At 38.9% G+C, this 18465-nt stretch overlaps 1 protein-coding gene across 1 annotated transcript; it reads left to right on the top strand.

Annotated features, from left to right (window-relative positions):
• Positions 1 to 1723: 1723 nt before the first annotated feature.
• On the top strand, positions 1724 to 18201 carry LOC148140642 (putative G protein-coupled receptor 139). Its single transcript, XM_087978980.1, has 3 exons — positions 1724 to 1780; positions 4997 to 5087; positions 17297 to 18201. Exons 1-3 carry the CDS (start codon positions 1724 to 1726, stop codon positions 18199 to 18201), a joined length of 1053 nt encoding a protein of 350 aa, XP_087835106.1.
• The last annotated feature ends 264 nt before the right edge of the window (positions 18202 to 18465 follow it).

Below are 18465 nucleotides of genomic sequence, written 5' to 3'. Positions count from 1 at the left end.
CATCTGAGGAATCTAACCAGGTATTCCTCACAAAAGAGTGTCCTCTAATTAAACTACAACACGGGAAGACTTCAATCAAAATGTAGAATGAGTAAGATGTAATGCACAGACACAAGTAATGAATCATGCAGTTGTCTCCTGCTTTCTATTTATATCTTTCGCCTGGATGGGGTTCCTGGGGTTTGTGGTGATGTCATTTCCTGTTCGTTTTTGAGGGGTTGATAGATGGCATCTAGATCTATGTGTTTGTTTATGGCGTTGTGGTTGGAGTGCGAGGCCACTAGGAATTCTCTGGTATGTCTTTGCTTAGCCTGTCTCAGGATAGATGTGTTGTCAACCTGAGCTACAAACTTCACAAACCATGCCCTATTTTGTCTTAAGTAACGCTGTGACTATTTTGCTGTTGAATGGTAGTTAATATCGCCAACAGATAGCGCAGCCTCAAATATAAATTAGTATTACTTTCGGGTTCCAAGTGTCTCGTCAGAGACAATGGGAAAACAGGCCCAGAATTTGGTGAGGTTGCATAATGTCATCCGATGTATTGCTTTCAATAGCTGAAGAAGTCAATCCGACGAAGACAATGCATATATCAAACATGATTAATGATCTTGACCGTTGATAGGCTGCGCTGATATTGTTTTCTGGGCTGAGATCTCACTTGAAGTGTCTGAAACCGCGTGTCAAGGAATGAGATGCATTAATGATCACCAAATTCTGGCATTTACTTCTAATGCACAAAGTGCATTTTTCTTAACACAAATTCAGATTTCCAGTCAGATTTCCACTTTACCCCTTTGGCCGAGTGAACCAATGTCACAGTGGCCAGAGCAGAATCTCCAACCGCCTGCCGATCAATGGCTAAAATATAGGGCAGAGAATTTATTCCTGTGAGCCAAACAAATACCATCGCCAAAAGATTACGAGGTAATTCGCTTAATATTAAAATACCCATGGGTAAAACAACCACAGAGAGAGAGGCGAAATGTGGAGGCAAGACATTATACCACATACTGTCACGTGCAATGAAGAGAAACCAAACTTTGGACTTTGAAACTAACAATTTTTTTTAAAAGCAGCATGTTCAGCCAAACATCTATTAACGTCATCCATCAACTCTGAGCATTTCGACATGTTTTGCTGTGCTATAATTGGTGTAATAAACGTTTTTAATCATGCTAAAATGATACATTACGTCAATAGAGTATGACTCGATCGACTGATTAACAATATTAATGAGAAGCCAATCTGATTAACATTCGCAGTGCTTGGTTATGAAGCAGAGGTCATTGGTAAATTGGATGATTTTCAGTTTGGAAGGATATTCTAAAATTATTGCTCCAAGAATTTTATATTCAGAAACTACTCTTTCTAATGTATTACTAGCCTGCAGTTTTGTTAACAAAGAATATTCGATGCTAACAACGACACAGTAGTCAGCCTTAATAAATTATCACAATTTTAATATCAGGTAACGACGGGTACAAGTACAACAACTCGCCTGATTAAACCTAACCGCATGATTAGAAAACAATATACTCTTTTTTGGAATAATGCGCAAAAGCAAAATAAACCAAGTCAAACCGTGAGAGGCTAGTAATACAGATTCATTTAAACTCATGGACATTAGCAACAGAAGTCCATGATTGGATGCTGATCAACAGTTGCCCACCATCTCCATGATAAATAGCCACTGAAGTGGGATCAGTCTCTCTTCAGGTGGATGGAGGACGAAGCCATGAAAGGCAAAAAGGTAAAGCAGTATTTGAAGATAAACCAAGTAAGTTTGATAAACTTTGATTTTAATCCTCGTTATATATGGCACATTTGAATAGAGTGATGCATTTGTTTGTCAATTTTCATGTCCATAATGCTTCTTATACTCTACTCAGTCTTTCAGTAATTGTTTGAAACGTTGCTGTTTCTTCCTGAAGTGCTGGTGCAGGTTTGAAAAACGCAATGCAACATTGTAGAACAGATTTTTGCCCATTTCGATCAGAATTGAGGGCTGGTTGCATTGTCAGAGCGTCAGCAGAATCAGCAGTAAAAAGAGTTCTGAACGGTTTGTGGAGCAGTACTAAAAAAAATGAATTGTCCGGGATTAGTGCTTGAATGAGCTCTGCAGTATGAAGGATCAGGGCATTTGTAGTGCCACAGAATTACATTAGACTACTTACAGTATGGAAACAGGCTCTTCGGCCCAACAAGTCCACACCAACCCTCCGAGGAGTAACCCACCCAGACCCAGACCCCCACTCCACATTTACCCCTGACGAATGTGCCTAACACTATGGGCAATTGAACATGACCGATTCACGTAACCTGCATAATTTTGGATTGTGGGAGGAAACCGGGGCATCCAGAGGAAACCCACGCAACCACAGGGAGAATGTGCAAACCCTACCCAGACAGTCACCCGAGGTTGAAATCAACCTTGGGTCCCTGGTGCTGTGAGGCAGCAGTTCTAACCAATAAGCGAGTGTGCCACCCCATGGGGTAAGAGTGAGGCAGCACTACACTGGAGGGTGGGAGGACTGAGAGAAGCTTCTGCGATATTGGAACAGCAATGCAAAAGGATTGCTGCACTTGTGAAGATACCTCTTTTCGATTAGATGCCAAAAGAATTATTTTGTTGACTTTCTTTCATGAGGCAAAACTTCCCACGCCACTATTTTGAAAAAGGTCGGGCTTATGTTCTGCTGTGGAACGATCAATTTCACAAAAACAAGGTTACCTTGGTATTGTCACAGAACGTCTAAAGGACACTTACTCTGCACAAATTGGCAGCTTCATTCCTTTTCAACAGATATGCCATTTAAAGTGTAGTTAATTGGCACTGGAGAAAGTTTGGATGCCCTGTAATCGATTGTAAATGTTCTAACGATCCATTTTTCATGGCATGTAGCAAGGTTATCCCATGTTATCCCACCCTAAATGCTCTTATGTCGAATCACTTGCAAGGCAATTTCAGAATGTATGAAATGACAAACCAAGTGTGATATATTGCACACGAGGTAAATACTGCAGATTCCCTTCCTCAAAGCATATGTGAACCAAATGATTTTTAAAATAGCCAATGGCAGTTGCAAAGTTCCCATTTCAAAGACTAGCATTTAAATGAATTGATGTTCCCCTATCTGCCATGGTGAAGTTTGAATACAATTTCTTCGATTGCTAATCTGGCACTCATTGATTCGCAGACAACAATCTATTGTCATTGCACCACTTTATTTTCTTTGTAGGTAAAACAGCCTGTGAGTACTATGAAAGCATTAGTGCATAAGAAATCAACACAGAATATCACTTCGTCTTGCTGAGGACTGTTACACACAAATGGAAAGCTGAACTGCTTCGTGAGGTGGGGAATTTGCGGCCGATCGGCACGGTGTACTCCTGCACCGCCTGTCAAATGTCCTACTCCGACAGCTTGCGTTTTAGCCTCCAGAGCGACCACCTCTCTTCAGGCACTGTCCACCATATTCTTAAAATCACCATTGTGCCGCATTGTTTCCAACCAGTGCTCCAGGTCTGAAAGCCGTTTTGGAGGAGCTGTAGCTGGAGATAGTTTCGACGCAATTTCCAATCCCCAGCACTGGAAATGTTTCTGATTTGCTGTATGAAGTAGGCAGAGGACACCAGGGCCTACCATAACTTGCCCCTTTAAGTCAAAACCATAGTTTATCCTTAAAATCAAATAACTTCAATAACTCTTGGGCTCTTCTCCACATCTCGACTCTGTTGCACTGACGAACTGTAAACAGCTGCCCACTACCTCCATGATACACAGTATCTCAAAGCAGATAGATCTTTCTTACGAAGGGAGAATGTAAGAGGAGGTCATGAGAGGTCAAAAACATAAAGTTATATGTAAGATAAGCCGAGTAAATTCAAAATATTTTGACATCTATGATTGTTATGCTTGGCATCGTTAGGAACAGTGATGTATTTATTTTGTCAGTTTCCCTACCAATAATGTCCTGTTATACCGTAATAAGTCCTTCAGCAATTGTTTCAAATGTTGCTGTTTCTTCCTGAAATACTGGTGCATTTTATAAAATTGCAATGCAACATCATAGAACACATTGTTCTCCATCTCATTAAGATTTGATGGTGGGTTGCATTGCTGGAGCCCAGCAGAAAGAGCGGTGAAGGACTTTTCTGGGGCACTGTTTGTAGGGCAGTAATGACAAAATCACTGGCAGTACTGGCTGGGATTAGTGCAGGAAGAAGCTCTGCTATAGTAGAAGATCAGTCTGTATGTCGTAGTTATGGTTAGGAATGAACTTTTGGGTGGAAGACGACGAGAAGATTCTGTGCTGTTGAAAGGGCAATGCAAATAGGTTGTTGCATTGTTGAAAATATCTCTTTTTAATGAAATGCCAAAATCGTGATATAGTTATCCTCCGTTGGTGAGGCAAAACTTTCCATACTACTGTTTCGATGAAGATCTGGCTTGTGTTCTACTATACAATTTTCAATTCCCCCCACCACCACCCCCACCCCCCAAAAAAAACAACTCTACATTGTCAGAAAACTCAGTGGGGACACTTGCTTTGTGAAAATTAGCTGCTTCCTTTTTTTTTCAACAGATATATTTAAACCGTAGTTAATTGTCTCTGGAGCACTTTTGGATGATAAAAGTTCTATCCATTTTAATGGCACGTGGCAAAGTAGTAACTTGTTAACACACTTTAAATGTTCTTGTATGAAATGAATTTGCAGGCACTTTCAGACTGTAGTTAGATGTTAAACAAAGTGCTGGAGATTGCAGACGAGGTAGGGATTACAGATTCTATTCCTAAAGAACATCGTGAAACAAATCACTTTTAGAACAATCGATGGCAGTTAATGGGTTATCAGACTAATATTGAAATAAATTGATGTTCCCCCATCTGCCATGATGACGTTTGAATACAAATTCCTAAATTGTTAATCTAGCACTCCTTGATTCCTAGTTTCGACCATTACAAGTGCACCTTTTTTGTTTGTTTTTTAGGTCAGACAACCTGTAAATACTATGAAGGACTCAGAATACCTCAGAATCATGCTATTGGCCATTACATACGAATGGGAGGCTGAACTTTCCCGTGAGATCAGGAATTTACAAAGGTCCTACCCTGAATGCAGGCGTTTTAGCATGCATAGTGACCACCTCTCTGCAGGCATTATTCACTATACTCTCAGAATTAGTGGTATGCTTCAATTTCCTCAACGACTGTTTCAGCTCTGAAACTCGTGCTAGGAGGGGCTGCACGTTCAGATACTTTTGGCATACTTTTGATGCCCAGAAGTGAAACTATTCCTAATTTGCCACATGGAGAAGGAGAAGCCCGCCAGGGCCTTCCATGATTTACCCCTCTCAGTCAAAATTTTACTTTGTCCTTGAAATCAAATAAAGTCAAAACCTCGAGGGCCTTCTTCTCCACATCAGTGCACGGTTGTTCTGACAAACTGAAAGCTCAAAATAAATATCTTAAAAACCTCAAGCGATGAGAATAGCATATAAACGCACCTTACTGTACATTACTAATTCCTTCCTCCCATTTGCATGGCATTACTTTCTCACACATTTTTAGACTATTTTGCTGTGATGTTCACTGAAGGAAATTGTTCCCAGACTGTTTTGCTGTGAATCTCAATGCCGAAAACTGTTTTCTGAATGATTCACTATGATGCTGACTGCGGGATACACTTCCCTGGTGGTTTATGCGAAGCTGACTGCAGATATTGTTTCCAGACTGGTTGACTGTGATGACGTAAGATGCACATTGGAGACGACTTTACAGCCTACTGACCACGGGACTCCCTTTCTTGACTAAGTTGCTGAGATGCAGACCGTAGGAAACTCTTCCCTCATTACCTATCAGTGTTGCTGACTCCAGGGCACTTCACAGTCTATTAACCTGCAAGGCTGACAACGGGACGACCTTCTCAGACAGATGGTTTAATCTTGCTGTGTTTCTCAGTATTCAACTCACTTTCTATTCTGTTATCGTCATAGTATAACTCCCCTTTGTTCGGGTATTTTTCTCTCATGTCCCTAAGTGCCTCATTGATAATTGTGTTTGCAACTTCTTACTGTATTTTTCCTTCCAAATATGTTTAAAGGCCAATTAGCAGTTAGATGACAGAGATTTGATCACTATTGTATATTCTCTCTGAAATGAAGTACACATAAACAGAATCATTAAAAAGAACAGCAACAAACATCTTCAATATACATTTCAGAAAGAGCTTCAGATAACATTTCTGTTATCCTAAATGTCGCATTGCTTATTTTAGCTTTGAGAAGAAAACAAAACAGAAATCTTATCATGTGGTATTCAACACTTCTCATAAAATAACCGAATTATATCAACAGAAAAACTATGTGTTGCTCAGTTTTCATTAATATGTCACTGCCAGAAATTTGAAAGTCACAACATCAAAATTAAACACTCAATATTTTGTACAGATCTCTGTCTCTCCTAGACCTTTGTTGGTTTCTCTTAACAGTTGGACCTGGCCGAGAAGTTATCTGGGATGATGGCAGTGAGCTGGTGTTCACATTGCTGCATATAGTCTTTTTCTGAACTTGCTTAAATTATTGGATTTCTCAGTCTACTACTTGAACTTATATTGGTAATGCATGAACTTAGAAGAATCAGTCAAACGTCTGAAAATATTACACTTCCGAGTTTTGTTTTGTTGCAGAGCACAAAAGTATTTTAATAAACACTATTCGACTACTGGACTTAAAGTCTTTTGAGATAACTTGGCAATGCCACTCAATGTTATGACACGGGGTAAACTCTCTTGTTTATTTTAAAACCGGCAACACGGAAAAGATTTACCCAGTGCAGTAATCTGTAAACATTCTCGTGGGCAAGAACAATATAAAGTAAAATTAACAACTTTAATTCTTAAAGTATAACAGCGAATAATTAACTAACCACTATTCACAATTTCTTTCTCTAACCTTTTTTTTAACCTTCCATTCTATTATATGGTTTTCAAGGAGCTGGAGTTGGGTGCACTTCCCGAGCTATGGTCGGCAGAGACATGCGCCATGTCTCTCATCTGCCATATTCTGCATAAGGAACATGCAACTGCCCTATCAGCCATAAACCCGCTAATCTGAAAAAAGGAAAAAAGGGAAAACCTGAAAATTTACCGAGATTACAGACTCTTAGTAAGGTTAGAGGAGGTGAGTGATCCTACCAACTTAAAAACTTCCAGGCAGCTCTCGAGGTGAGTCCATTTTGAAGTGGGAACATTTGACTTACCCGGCAGCTTTCGTTTCACTCCGCCCGCTCTCCTCGCTGCTCTGTTTAAAATGGAGGCCCGACTCTCGAGGTCAGGCACTTTTTTAAGTAGGAAAAACTGACTTACCCGGCAGCCTTCTCTCCACCATCTCTCCTCGTCGCTTTACTCAAGAAAAATAGGCGTTGCTCTCTAAAGAGTCTGGCTCTCTCAACCTGGTTTCAGCAAATGCGAACAATGAAGATGCTGCACAAATGAGCACGAATGTTTAACTGCATTCCACTGTTTCAAGTTAAGCAACTTGACACGCTCTTCAATAAATATTTTCAGCAAACTTCAAAATAATGTTGACAGTGACATCAACATATGAAAAGTATCCGGTACGAGTATCAAGAATGGGAATGGTAGAGAGAGCAGATTAATAGACATGATTGTGAATGTGACCAGAACACATGCCAAGCGATCAAATAGTGCTGTATTACGAGTAAAAATAGTTAATTAGGACCACCCTGGCAATTCTCCTGGCCTTTATAACTACAAGGACTTCATACAACATCATAGTTCTCATGGATACCTTCTGCTCAATATATGTCCCCAGCATAGTTTGGAACATTGGATACTGGTTCTGTTTTATCAATACTCCCATAACACAGACTGCTTCGCATTTTGCATTATGACCTTCAAGAAAATGTCCAAGTATCTGCTCCTGTGTTAGTGCAAGCAAAAAAAAGTGACAAAATAGGATCTCAGTAAGAATCAAATATAACAGACATCTCCGTAAGTTCCATTCAACAATGTAAGTAAATTGCAAGCCCATTTGGAAAGATTGTGAGTCAAGTAGAGATTTTTACATTCAATATGCAATAATTGTATCCAATGAACTGGTAATATCTATTGTTAAAATGTCTATATTTTATATTAGAAAGTATACATGATTAAACTGAAACGATGTGTACGAAATTTTGTTGAAGAATGTTAACTTTGCAACCCTCTTTAATAAAGTGAAACATTCAACTGAACTTCTATTGTGTTTGATAAGGGCGAGCTTTTGCTGTATATCTCCATTAGCTTTGAAGTTTAGCTTGTGTAACATTGCAAAGTTCAATTTCCCTTCTATCTGGAGCAGACCCTATACTCTATCTCTAGTATAAATAAATGTGAATATTGCAACTGACTATATTGGCAGATCCGTTTTCTGTCACGGGAAAAGATGATGAAACTTCCCGAATTCAGCCAAATCAGACAAAAGCACATCGTGATTCTGATGAGAGCATTTGTAACAAGTCCATTTGAGCTGCTGCGATTCATATTCTTTTGAGAAATGAATTTGAAGGAAAAGGATAACTTGTATTCGAAACAGTATTCAGTTCCACCGATCGTCTCATAATTTGTATTCAAATCTCTTTTGGTGACAATATAACAATCTTCTTACTCTAATGAATTTCTTATGTGTATCAGCTTTAAACAATTCCTCAAAATTATTTGTACTAGAACATTTTCCCATGCGTGCTGCTCTTTGACTGAATGCATTTTGCTGCATGAGTCATTTGAGGATAGAAACACTTTCATTCAGTTTTTAGGGGTGGTCACTGATTATTGCCCAAGGGGTGTACTACTTTTCCAGTTTTCAATTGCAAAACACAGCTTTTTATAATGTAGATACAAAAACTTCGCCGCACTGTAAAGTGGAACCCACCAGTGCTGCAGTGCTGAGTACGAATCTTTCCAAACTATTATCAAAAATGCTGACTCAACTGAGAATTCACGATGCAGGTACTTGATACTTGGACACTGGTTGGCGTCTGTTTGCAGTTTCAGTGCTGATCACGATATTGTTTTTTGGTATGTAGTATGTCCAATTGTGGCTCATGTAAACTAATTAACAAAAAGCTGTCCAGCGAAACAACGTCGATTCACACATTTACAGATAGGAGAGAGTGACATGAGCCACTTTCCAAGCACATGTTGACCTTATTCTCAAACACTCCACCTCACGAGAAACCTGAAGAATAGCAAGATGGTGCAGGTGCCGGAAAAGTCAGAGAAAATAACCAGTGAAGCTACAGCTAGAAGGGGATAACTCCAGAGAAGTGACACGTTACGTGAAGAGAATAGCATATTTATTAGTTCAAATATTCCCATCCTGTTTGAGACAACCTACGTGGAATAGAAAACGTAAGGAAATTTTATTTTTGTATGGTCCATTGCTGAATGTAATTATTACACTCATCACGATACAAACCTTTATTTCCCAGCTCACGGCTTTCACTACTATCGGCGGTCATCATTGCTAATGAGGCAAGTGCTCTTTCGTAAAACTGACGAAAGGCAACTGTTTTCTTTTGTCAAAGTGCATAACGTTATATTCATTTATAGACAACACTGCTTGATAGGGGATTGGAAAATCAATGGAATGCAGTTTGTGTATTCGGAATGTCATGCCTTTCCAGCGAGACACTCATTTTTTACAATTTTCATCCTTTCACTTTGATATCCAAGACAACTGCATATTCGATCTTTGCTCAGAATCACAAAACTAGCCAATACCATGACCAACAGCACGGTGCATAACTTCAGTAACACAGAAAGCTGCACAACCGCTTTCTCGTCAACTGCATGCCCCACCACAACTACAGATGCAAGAGCATGAAGACTTGGAGCTGAAGTAGGCATTTCAGCTCTTCAAGTTTGTTCCATCATTTGGTTGATCTCAATCATACTTGATCTCAATTTGGCCTGCACTCAATTTTCCTGCCTGCAAGCCAAGGCCCTTTAACCCATTACTAAATAAAATTTGGTGACTTCCACAGGTTCATGTCCCTTTGAGAGAAGTAATTCCTCCTCATCTCTGTCTGAAATCTATCACACTTTATTCTCCAATTCTGTATTGTCCCAAAAGGGGGGAAAGCGTCAAGTTTGTCATCGCCTTTAGCATCTTCTATGCATCATTTAGATCTCTGATCATTCTTCTCAACTACGGAGTTGTTTGATGAAAACTGCTCAATATTTCTTCATAAAACAATGTTTGACACTGAGATCGAGCTGAAGGCATCGAGATTCAAAACTCGGGGTACTTATGCAAAGAAGAAAATGTGTGCGAATTCATGTCTTTCCAGGCTCTGAACAAAACATCTCCATTATTATTTCTCTTGCCACTTTGGTTTCAGAACTTGATCTGGTATTGAAATTTCATTTAATGTGTTCTTAATCTTTGTATTTGTAACTTCAAGTTCTTGGGGGATGAGCAATCACTTTCCCAATTCAGTCAAGACCTGGATTTCTGAACACGATCGGTTGTTGAGGAATCATCAATGAGAATACTTGAAAGAGCCCTCTGATATCTGCATGCAGTGCTTTATACACTGGGAAAAGGGGGAAAGAAATTATTTTGTGAGGATTGTACTGAAATAAATATTGTGTAGACGGGTGAATAGGGCAGTTAGAAATAAAGAAGGGCAGAAAATGGGCGGCACGGCGGCACAGTGGTGAGCACTGCTGCCTCACAGCGCCGGAGACCCGGGTTCAATTCCCGCCTTAGGCAACTGACTGTGTGGAGTTTGCACATTCTCCTCCGGGTGCTACGGTTTCCTCCCACATCCAAAGATGTGCAGGTCAGGTGAATTGGCCATGCTAAATTGTCCGTAGTGTTAGGTAAGGGATAAATGTAGGGGTATGGGTGGTTTGCGCTTCGGCGGGTCGGTGTGGACTTGTTGGGCCAAAGGGCCTGTTTCCACACTGTAAAGTAATCCAAATTGAATGAATTTGGTAAAGGTAAAAGGGTTCGTGGAGGAGGGATGACGGCAAAACAATGTGTCTCAGTACTGCTACTATAGGAAATTGTTTTGAATCGGACTGTAAAGTGGATACATACTGCAAAAACAGACAAGACAAGTATTACTCATCAAGCCAATACTCATCAAGGCAGGCTGTTAGACAAAATGGAAACAGAACCTTCAGTCCAATGAGTCCATGCCGAATATAGACACAAACTAAACTCGTCTCACTGACCTGTGCATAGCCCCTATCTCTCCAAACATTTCTTATTCATGCACTTATCTAAAAGTCTTTTTAAACGTGGTAACTGTACCTGTATTCAGTACTTCTTCTGGAAGTTGATTCCACTCACGAACCACTCTCCGTGTAAAAACGTTTTCCCTCGTGTTTGTTTTATTTAAATCTTTCTCTTCTTACCTGAAAAATATGCCCTGATTCGTGAAATACCCCAAACGAGTTAAAAGACAACTATCACTTACGTTATCCATATCCATCATAAGGTTCCCCCTCAACATCGTATGCTGCAGAAAAAAAAAAGCATTCAGTCTTTCAAGCCTCTCCTTACAGTTGAAACACTCCACTCCTGGCAAAATTGTTTTGAGGGGCAACGAATGATTTGTGATAGACAGAATGTTTTCGCGGGAGGGAAATTTTGCCTCACAACATACATTCAGATTTTTTTGAGGATTTAACCAAGAAGATACTGGTTCAGTCCTGTTATTCCTTCCACGTTACCAGCTCCGTCTGCATCTATATATCTGTTCGAAATCTTTTTGTGCTATACCTCTCTCCATTCTTTGCATCCAAAATTCTGATACCTCAACTATTTCTATAAGTGACAGTCACAGCAATATTTACTTTTCCTACTGGTGACAATGATTAACTTTAGGCAGCAACACGGCATTTGACAGAGTGTTGCATCGAAAAGGCTGAGGAAACTTGAAGTCAATATCTCTCACCTGTTTCATTGAGTTCGAGGAAACCCAATTCCATGTTACCTGCAATCAAAAAGGGCCACAGGTAACAGTATATGTAGCTACAAGTAGGTGTAAGTGTGTCATGTTGTGAAGCCTGCCAAAATAAATTCAGAGCAAGATTTGTTTTTACTATGCATAATCAGGGTCATTCAGCAAATGTTGTCCACTCACAGATTCACATCCCACATCGGATTTTTTTTTTACAAGCATGTGCTCATGATTGGTGTGTTGGCTATGATTGGTGTTTTGCCTGTTCCAAATTTTTGAACGGTTATGCTGTTTGGCACGATGTATTAGAGCTTTTCCATATGTTTGGTTGGAGCAAACTTCAATATTGAAAATGTTGCCTACTGGATATGGCAACGCAGTTTCAGTCAAGTTGGAAAGAACGAGCAACAAATGAAGGGATTATATTTTGGATGGAAGTTGAAACTTAATTCAAAACAACCATTAAGAGCAATTCATTAATTTGCATCAATGGGGTTATTATTGATTTTTTTATGCCACCAACATTTAAAAGATCCATTAACTAAAAATAGTTTTCTCTCTGAGAACATAAATTCACAACAATAAAGAAGACCTGGACAGCTTATGATAGTGAATCGGAAGCAAACTTCCATTCATACAGCTCTTGTTGTTACCTCAAGTTATTGCAATCTATTTTAAATAACATTGGTGCCAAAGTTTTGCTGTAGTGAAGAAAAGCAAACACAGCAACGGTTTTGTCCACAGGCGTGTCTCAAAAAGTTAGATATTATTTCGTTGATGGTTGAGACTTAAAATTTGGCCTCAAGACTGCAACGATATTCACAATTCTCTTCTTAGAAATTATGCTCGTGGGACATGCCATGTCTTCTAAAGCCACAGTCAGCCTCCCCGTTTGACATCTTATCCAAAAGAGGACGCAGCTGGTCGAATAGTTTTCCTCATAATGTTTCAGACAACATCGGATGAGATCCTGTATTCATGTCTATGCATGGGACGGACTCAGAGGCAGTAGTATACCCATGATAAAAACTGACCACCAAATGAAGTCATTCCGTTCAGTATTTTATGTTTAAACTGTAGTGAAAAAGTCGTAGTTGAGACAATGAATGAGGGAAGCATTATGACAAAGGGCATACTAGAAGTATGAACTCTGCTTAAATTTACTCACTATGACACAATCGAAAGGATCCCTATTGGTAACTAAAGGTTTAACAAGAGTGTGTCGAACTGCCTCAAGCTGATTGCATTGTGCTAACGGTCAGGATATTTGAAACTTTTACAACATTGTCGAGAGAAGTGGCAAGGATATCCCCAACAAATGAGGGAGCAAGCAGAAAGTAGCAGGAATGGTTAGTTGTGCAGTAAAGAAGACGTATGAGACATTTCTCTTCACAGCATAAATTTATAATGTGGAGTTGCCATTGGTGGAAGTAGGTGGACAATTTCAGAAGTCATGCGATACAGGGGTGTGGTCCACCAGGTTTATTTAAAACCACAAATTTTCAGGCACTGCTTCTTCGTCTAGTGGAAGGAGGAACAGTGCTGCGAAAGCTTAATAATTTATAACAGCAGGGAGCTAAAGTTGTACATAACTGTGGTTAGGCGACAGTTGAAGTTCGTTATGCAGTTCCGATCATGATGTGCTGGTTAGCATATGATTGCACTGGAAGCGCGCAGACTAGGCTCACCATGATGTTACCACAGATGGAGTAATTTAGCTATGAAGAGGGTCTAGATGTGCTCATGCAGCTTTCGTTTGAACAAAACAACTGTGAGAGGATCAAATTGATGTATTCAACACTATGAGGTGCATTGACAGGTATTGCAGCTGTTCTCCTTGTTGAAGGATGGATAGCGAGGCAGTGTAGATTTCAGGCAAATTGCACAAGGTGTGGAGGTGATTCGATGAAGGAAAATTCATTGCTATATCAATGGGAGTCGGCCTGAGAATATACTTTACGTGAGAAAACTTTAAAAGGTATTTGGATGAGCAGTTGATTTGTCGATCGTCCAGATGTTTGTTTTTATTTGTGCTGCAGATTCATTGAGCCAAAGGGGCATTTTTTGAACCATATCAATCTAAGATTCTGTCATTCTAAAGAAGAGCCCAATGTATACTTGACAACAGTATTGAAACATCATCGATTAAATCGGAAAAAAAAGCACGGATTCATTTATAAATGAATGATTTTGTTTTGATTCAAATGTTTTATTACCAAACACGGAAATCTTTCAAGGCTAATTCAGTTGGACTAGTGTCCATACTCTTTAAAAAAAACACATAAAGTATGATGTGAAAATATCATGTCAAAATGTTGGCACGTGAGATGAAATCTATAAAATGGACAGCATGCAAAACGCATTTACTGATGAAATGAAATGATAAGTTAGGCAGCGTAGATAAAAGTACGACAATTCAAAAGAAACATTTATATATTAATTGAGATTTGGCAAATTAAATTTAAAAATGGCAAACATGAAAACATTCACTGTGGAAAGAAAACCCACAGAACAGAATATTTGTTAAATAGATACTATTTCAAATAGTTGTAGATCAAAGGAAACACTGTCAACATGGCTTTCTTGAATGAAAACCATGCCTATCATACTTGGAACTTTTTTGTGATGTAACTCCTCGAGTATGGCATGGATGATAGTTCAGTGGGTAATGTCACCACATCACTGGACATATTGGTTCTCAACTTGCAACCACTTCTGGTACATTGATGCAGGTGGAAAAACAGAAGTCTGATTCTCTGCCATGCTTATTACAGAGTGGGTCCCTTCAAGCACTGGCATCTACCAACAGGCAAGTGACTTAATCCCGAATATCCAGGCATGAAATCAAGAGCAAGTATGCATATGTGTTCTATGTGGCTGTAGTTGTGGTAGAATAAATAGCAAAGAATTATATGAGTGTACATGAAGGCATTGGGAATATGCCGACTCATTTGGAACATATATTAGTAGTGAAGTGGACTGGAATAGCAGAAGGTTTAATGCTGAAACACAGTCATTTAGAATAAGCTTTCTTGCATTTAATGATATTAGTTTCTCAAATTCTCTGAAGATGCAAAGCACTGTGACAATGCCATGCATGGATACATGGAGCCCCAAAGAGGAGTGAACAGTACACGTGACAGCACCACAAGGTGATAGATAATACATAGTGTATGAACTGTCAGATTGATCACTTCTACAGGACAACGAAAAAAATACAATATTTGCTCAAATAAGTCAGGTTTTTAATTGTTCAGTACAATGTAGATGTACTCTGAGAAGAAACACAAAGGGTTTCCAACTGATCCATGAATGAAATTGAGAATGTAAATAGCCAGTTGCCTTTACTTACTGCATGCAGTTTGGAATGAAAAAAATGTCTTGTATTCATTTTACAAAGTTTTGTTGAGGATGCAGAGAACACACATATTCGTATTTGAGGAAGAATTGCCTTTCTTTGGAAGTGAAACAGCGGATGACATTGCTTCCAAATCGCACCCTGTGAAGAAAAGTTGAAAATGATTGGATGCCATGAGTTTGATACAAACTGACTCAATGGCAGGAAAACATCTTTGTGAGGTAGCCATTGCTGAGTTCTTTCAAAAGACCTGGAGTTTGAAACACAACCACAATCTCTCATCGTGTGCACCCGTAAGCTCATAATTCCCAATTTCACATGCCCTCCTGAATATTTCAAATGCTTTCTCTTTATGTCATACAGTGAAAGAGGTTCAGATGGATTGAGTGAAAATAATTTGAAATGAGAAATGTAGGAAATTGTGAACCAAGCATATAGAGTTACTAAGAATGACTAAGAATTAAAAATGACAGAGATGTGTACGAGGCTCGTAAAAAAATCACAGACTGGAATTATAAAGGATTTTCTTAGAATTCAAATGAAAATGCCTCATTGATCATCTATGTTCAGATATCGTCTGTTATTTCTGAAGCAAACTTCTCTTGGCAAGATAATATGTTATTCTTACAAATTGCTCCTGTTTCTCCCAAAGGTGCAGATGAACTTTTTAACTTGCCTAATGACTTCATCAAAGAAACTCCAGATGCTGTAAGAACCATCTGTGTTCAAAGATTTGCAATAAACAACCTTCGGCATTGAACATCATTACATCATTCAGAATGCAAAATAAATCAGCTCCTAATTTCGCCTTATATTTAAACAAAACCTCAGCACTTTAGATGGATCGTTCGCCTTGAACAACTTCAATAGCGGAGGACAAGCTTGAAATGTCTTGGACACAAACAGCTCAGCTTGAGGCCATATACTACCCTCTCCTCGCAGTAGCGGGAGTACCTGGTGAGCTATTTTTGTGTATGTATCACATCCTTAAATTGTATGGTTGCTTTTGCCTTTTGCCTGCTAAATCAGTTGCGTTGATCTCTCAGTTGCCATGCACTCACATAGCAATGTCCATCTTTGACTTGGAGATGCCGGTGTTGGCCTGGGGTGTACAGAGTTAAAACTCACACAACACTAGGTTATAGTCCAATCCGTGTAATTGGAAGCACTAGCATTTGGAGCTCCGCTTCTTCATCAGGTGGTTGTGAACCTGATGAAACAACAACCTGATGAAGGAGCGGCACTCCAAAAGTTAGTGTTTCCAAAGAAACCTGTTGGATTAAAACCTGGTGTTCTGTAATTTTTAATTTTGAACTCCATCTTTGACCTTCTCTTCGTTCCTCCCAATTGTAATTTTTCTCTAAAAGTACTTTTATTCCTCGTGTTCCGTTCGCTTGAAAAGTTTCAATCCTTGCTATTTTCGTCCATCCAATACTCAATTATCGTCATCTTCTCACGCTCTTCTGTTCCTATTTAGTCTCTCTTTTTGATCTGAACATTTCTACTATTCTACTGACTTGTGATACATTTTGCCTCTTTTATGTTTATTGACAGTTACAATATAATGCTATTCCCGATTCAGTCTACCATATTTTGTTTTATCCCAGGCATTGCTTTCTCCCGTACTGTGAATTACTTCCATTCTTCTATTCCCTATGTTATTACCATCGATTTTTTAAAAAATGTTGATTTTTGTGTTCCTTCATTGCATCATTTGTTAGTGCCCCTTTTATTTCTAAAACTAATATCCTCGGTGCCATAAAATAATAACTGGTGCATTATATTATGATCGACTTTAGATCCATGTAAAAAGATATGTGACATAATTGAGAAACTCTCAAAACAATCTTCAGAAGAAGACAGATTAATGCAAGTGATGAATGTTAAATCTTTACATTAACACAGTTTACTTTGCTGTTAATTATTTTTTGCTGCTTAATTTTTTTTCCCTCCACAGTTAACCTGATAGCAATTCTCATTCTATCTAAAGGAAAATGTGGTTTATCTAAAGGTATCACTCAGTACCTACTGGCTATGGCAACCGCAGATCTCATGGTGATCTTTTGTAATGTGATTTTACACAGGAGTATTGCACTATATTTCTTGAACTTCTTCCCGATATACACTTCTGTCTGCAGACTTATTCTATTCCTATCTCCAACTGCCATAGACATTTCTGTCTGGTTCACAGTTGCCTTTACTTTTGATCGTTTTGTAGCCATTTGCTGTCAGAAGCTGAAACCAAAATATTGCACTGAGAAAACTGCTACTCGAGTTATCATCACAATGACTATTTCATTTTGCATAAAAAACATATCGTGGGCTTTCTTGTATATTCCAACTGGAACAATTGACAAAATACCACGGGGCTGTGTCGAGTCACCAGATATCTATTTTCAATTTGCCGGGATAGCATTTTCTTGGTTCGAACAGCTCTTAACCCCGATTCTGCCATTTGTTTTGATTTTAATCTTTAACATTATTACAGTCAAGTGCATTTTCGTGGCCAGTCAAGCCCGACGAAAGCTGCGTATCCACGACAGCAATGGGCAAAAAACACAGGACCTTGAAATGAAGAAGCGGAGAAGGTCCATTCTATTACTTTTTGGAATATCCATTAGTTTTCTTCTCCTGTGGATGACAACAGTTGCAGAATTCTTACATTATCGAATTAAAAGCTCTTTTAAACGCACATTCATACTCAACCCCTTGGATATTTTCAAAAGTGTGGGCATCATGCTGCAGCTTCTGAGCTCCTGCACAAACACCGTCATTTATGCTGTGACGCAGAGTAGGTTCAGAAATGAACTGTTCACTGTCTTGAAATGTCACTTTATTTCGGTTGATAAAAGGAATAACTAGGAAAATAATACTGGAATTAAAAATTAACTTCCTCCCTCTGTTGTACAAATCAATGTCATTTAATAATTATTCTGTAATCTTATTAAAAGATTTCAGCTGTGTGATTTATAATGGATTACTTAAATTTCATTTTTTCTGAAGTAAAATATCAATTTCCTATCGCGAACCAAAAGTTCTGTGCTGAACGTGTTAGTATTTTCAAACAATGTTCCTTCAGTCAGGTATTATATAATCACGTTCTCGACATCCGTGGAGTTATTTTTT

The sequence above is a fragment of the Chiloscyllium plagiosum genome, unplaced genomic scaffold (genome assembly GCF_037043375.1).
Source record: "Chiloscyllium plagiosum isolate Xiang-an unplaced genomic scaffold, Cpla_swu_hap1 HiC_scaffold_35, whole genome shotgun sequence".
In the NCBI taxonomy this organism is placed as follows: Eukaryota; Metazoa; Chordata; class Chondrichthyes; order Orectolobiformes; family Hemiscylliidae; genus Chiloscyllium; species Chiloscyllium plagiosum.
The sequence above is the reverse complement of the archived record's forward strand: the minus strand, read 5'-3'. Positions and strand labels throughout refer to the sequence as shown.

What these genes read in the sequence shown, in the direction of transcription:
- LOC148140642 (XM_087978980.1), top strand. Translation starts at nt 1,724, where the DNA reads ATGGAGGACGAAGCCATGAAAGGCAAAAAGGTAAAGCAGTATTTGAAG. An exon ending in AGTATTTGAAGATAAACCAA is followed by an intron (nt 1,781 to 4,996) that starts GTAAGTTTGATA and finishes TTTGTTTTTTAG; the next exon opens with GTCAGACAACCTGTAAATAC. An exon ending in ATGGGAGGCTGAACTTTCCC is followed by an intron (nt 5,088 to 17,296) that starts GTGAGATCAGGA and finishes TTCCCTCCACAG; the next exon opens with TTAACCTGATAGCAATTCTC.